The sequence below is a fragment of the Bison bison genome, unplaced genomic scaffold (assembly GCF_000754665.1).
Source record: "Bison bison bison isolate TAMUID 2011002044 unplaced genomic scaffold, Bison_UMD1.0 scf7180017847294, whole genome shotgun sequence".
NCBI lineage: Eukaryota > Metazoa > Chordata > Mammalia > Artiodactyla > Bovidae > Bison > Bison bison.
In genome coordinates this window covers 155,575-157,894 of record NW_011477867.1, presented here as the reverse complement: position 1 = coordinate 157,894, position 2,320 = coordinate 155,575, and the positions used below count along the sequence as shown (strand labels likewise).

At 54.2% G+C, this 2,320-nt stretch overlaps 1 protein-coding gene across 1 annotated transcript in view; it reads left to right on the top strand.

Moving 5' to 3' along the window:
• Positions 1–2,320, top strand: part of TMEM145 (transmembrane protein 145) — an 11,277-nt gene that overhangs the window by 2,246 nt on the left and 6,711 nt on the right. The window contains exons 2-6 of the mRNA XM_010842671.1: positions 10–82; positions 405–485; positions 572–650; positions 799–892; positions 1,611–1,783. Coding sequence (XP_010840973.1) covers positions 10–82; positions 405–485; positions 572–650; positions 799–892; positions 1,611–1,783 — 500 coding nt within the window. The remainder of the gene's footprint in view (positions 1–9; positions 83–404; positions 486–571; positions 651–798; positions 893–1,610; positions 1,784–2,320) is intronic.

Below are 2,320 nucleotides of genomic sequence, written 5' to 3'. Positions count from 1 at the left end.
ATCCTCCTCCTAGATTTGCTGAAAGGTCGTCAGTTGCTTCACACGACTTATAAAATGTTCATGGCTGCAGCAGGAATGGAGGGTGAGGTTTAGAGTATCTTAACTTTTGAGTTCTATGAGAGGAGGAGCTTAGGGCTCAGATACTTAGGCCTAAGAAAGGAAGGGCTGGGGGCCTGGATTCTTAGGTCTGAGGGAGGGGGGCTGGGGATCTGGACTCCTGGGTCTGAGGGAGGAGGGGCTGGGGGTCTGGACTTCAGAGCATCCCAGGAAGTCGGCAGGAGTAGAGTCTAAATCCTGGTAGGGATGAACGAAGGGCTCTGGTCATCTGGATCACAGTGCTAGGGAAGAGTGATGCTCTAAAGCCGGTGTCTGTCCCTTCCTCTCACTGCCTGTCCTCCCCTCAGTCCTGAGCCTCCTATTTTTCTGCATCTACTGGGGCCAGTATGCCACGGATGGCATTGGCAACGAGAGTCTGAAGATCCTGGGTGAGAAAGAAGTGGGCCCGGGAGGGTGTGGGGCTCCTCCCCCGGCGGAGCCCCGCGTCTGAGCTGCCCTCTCCTCCTTCTACCAGCCAAGCTGCTCTTCTCCTCCAGCTTCCTCATCTTCCTGCTGATGCTGATCCTTCTGGGGAAGGGATTCACGGTGACACGGTGCCCATGCTGGGGCGGGAGGGAGCACAGCAGGGATAGGGTGGCTGGGCAGGGGGGCAGGGCAGAGATTGGGTTGGGGAGGGGGTGGCCACCCCCTCCTCTCTGACGGCCCCCACCCCTGCTGTCTCCCCTCACGGCCTGTCGCCAGGGGCCGAATCAGCCACTCAGGCTCGGTGAAGTTGTCTGTCTACATGACCCTGTACACCCTCACACACGTGGCACTGCTCATCTATGAGGCCGAGGTGAGTCCCCCTAAAAGCTCAGGCTTTGCTCCGTCCTCCCTACCCGCAAAGCTTTTAGTGGCCTCTTCCACCTGTCTGCTAGTGTTCTTCCTGGCTCTCTCTCCCACTCGGTGGTTTTCCGCCTTTCCATCTGTCTCCCTAAGTGCATTCCCGTCTCTCTACGTGGCTCTCCTCCTTCTGTCTCTCGCTGTCTGTCACATTTCATGCTCAGTGTCGTGACTAAGTTCAGGAGTCACACAGACCTGGAGTCCACTCTGGCTCTCCCATTTCCCAGCTGGTTGACCTTGACTGATGCCCACCCCACCCCCAAATCTGCTTCTTCTTTTGTAAAATGAGGAGGGTTTTACCTACCCCAGGGGACTTCTCTAAGGCTTTATATATCACCTTGACTTTGGCCGAAAGGCTTCCTGCTTAGCCTCAGTTTCCCCCTTCTGTAAAATGGGGTGAAAATAAGACCTGCTTTATCAACTCGGTGCAAACAGAAAAACTTACACTTGGTGGTGTTCAGCTCTGTGCTGGGCCATGGTAGCAGGGATAGTTTCTATCTTTTTACTCTCTCTCTGTGTCTATCCTTTCATCTCCATCTCTCATTCTCCTACTGCTTCTGTCTTGATCAAGTACCTCTGAGCCCTTTGAGGGTATTTGAGGGTGGGGTCTGGGGTCCCTGTGAGGAGGGCCAAAGGCCAGGGCTGTGACTGACCCTCTCCCTTGGGTCCAGTTCTTTGACCCGGGCCAGGTCCTGTACACCTATGAGTCGCCAGCGGGCTACGGGCTCATTGGGCTGCAGGTGGCGGCCTACGTGTGGTTCTCCTATGCTGTGCTCGTCTCCTTGCGCCACTTCCCGGAGAAGCAGCCCTTTTACGTGCCCTTCTTTGCTGCCTACACCCTCTGGTGAGATGTGCTGGGCCCCCAACCTGTCCATGCCTTCCCCGGCTCCCCAGAAATGGCTGTCTTCAACTCAGACCCTCTTCTGGGAGGCAGATGGACTTTAAGTTAGGCAGCTGTCACCAGAGTCTGCCACTTACTCACTGTGTAACCTGGAAACGATTCCTTTCCCAAAGTGAAAAAAACTATAAAAGCCTCAGGTTGCCTACCCAGAAAGAGGGATTGTCCAGAGTATCTCCTGCAAATGGGTGTCTTGAGAATTGTATAGGGCAACAGATCAGGGCTTTGAGTGTGGCACATAGTAAATGTCCAACAAAAAGTAGTTGTGATTCTTTTCATTAACATAGCGTAGCAGTAAAGTTCAGAGAAGGCAATGGCACCCCACTCCAGTACTCTTGCCTGGAAAATCCCATGGTTGGAGGAGCCTGGTAGGCTGCAGTCCATGGGGTCACTAAGAGTCGGACATGACTGAGCGGCTTCACTTTCACTTTCACTTTCATGCATTGGAGAAGGAAATGGCAACCCACTCCAGTGTTCTTGCCT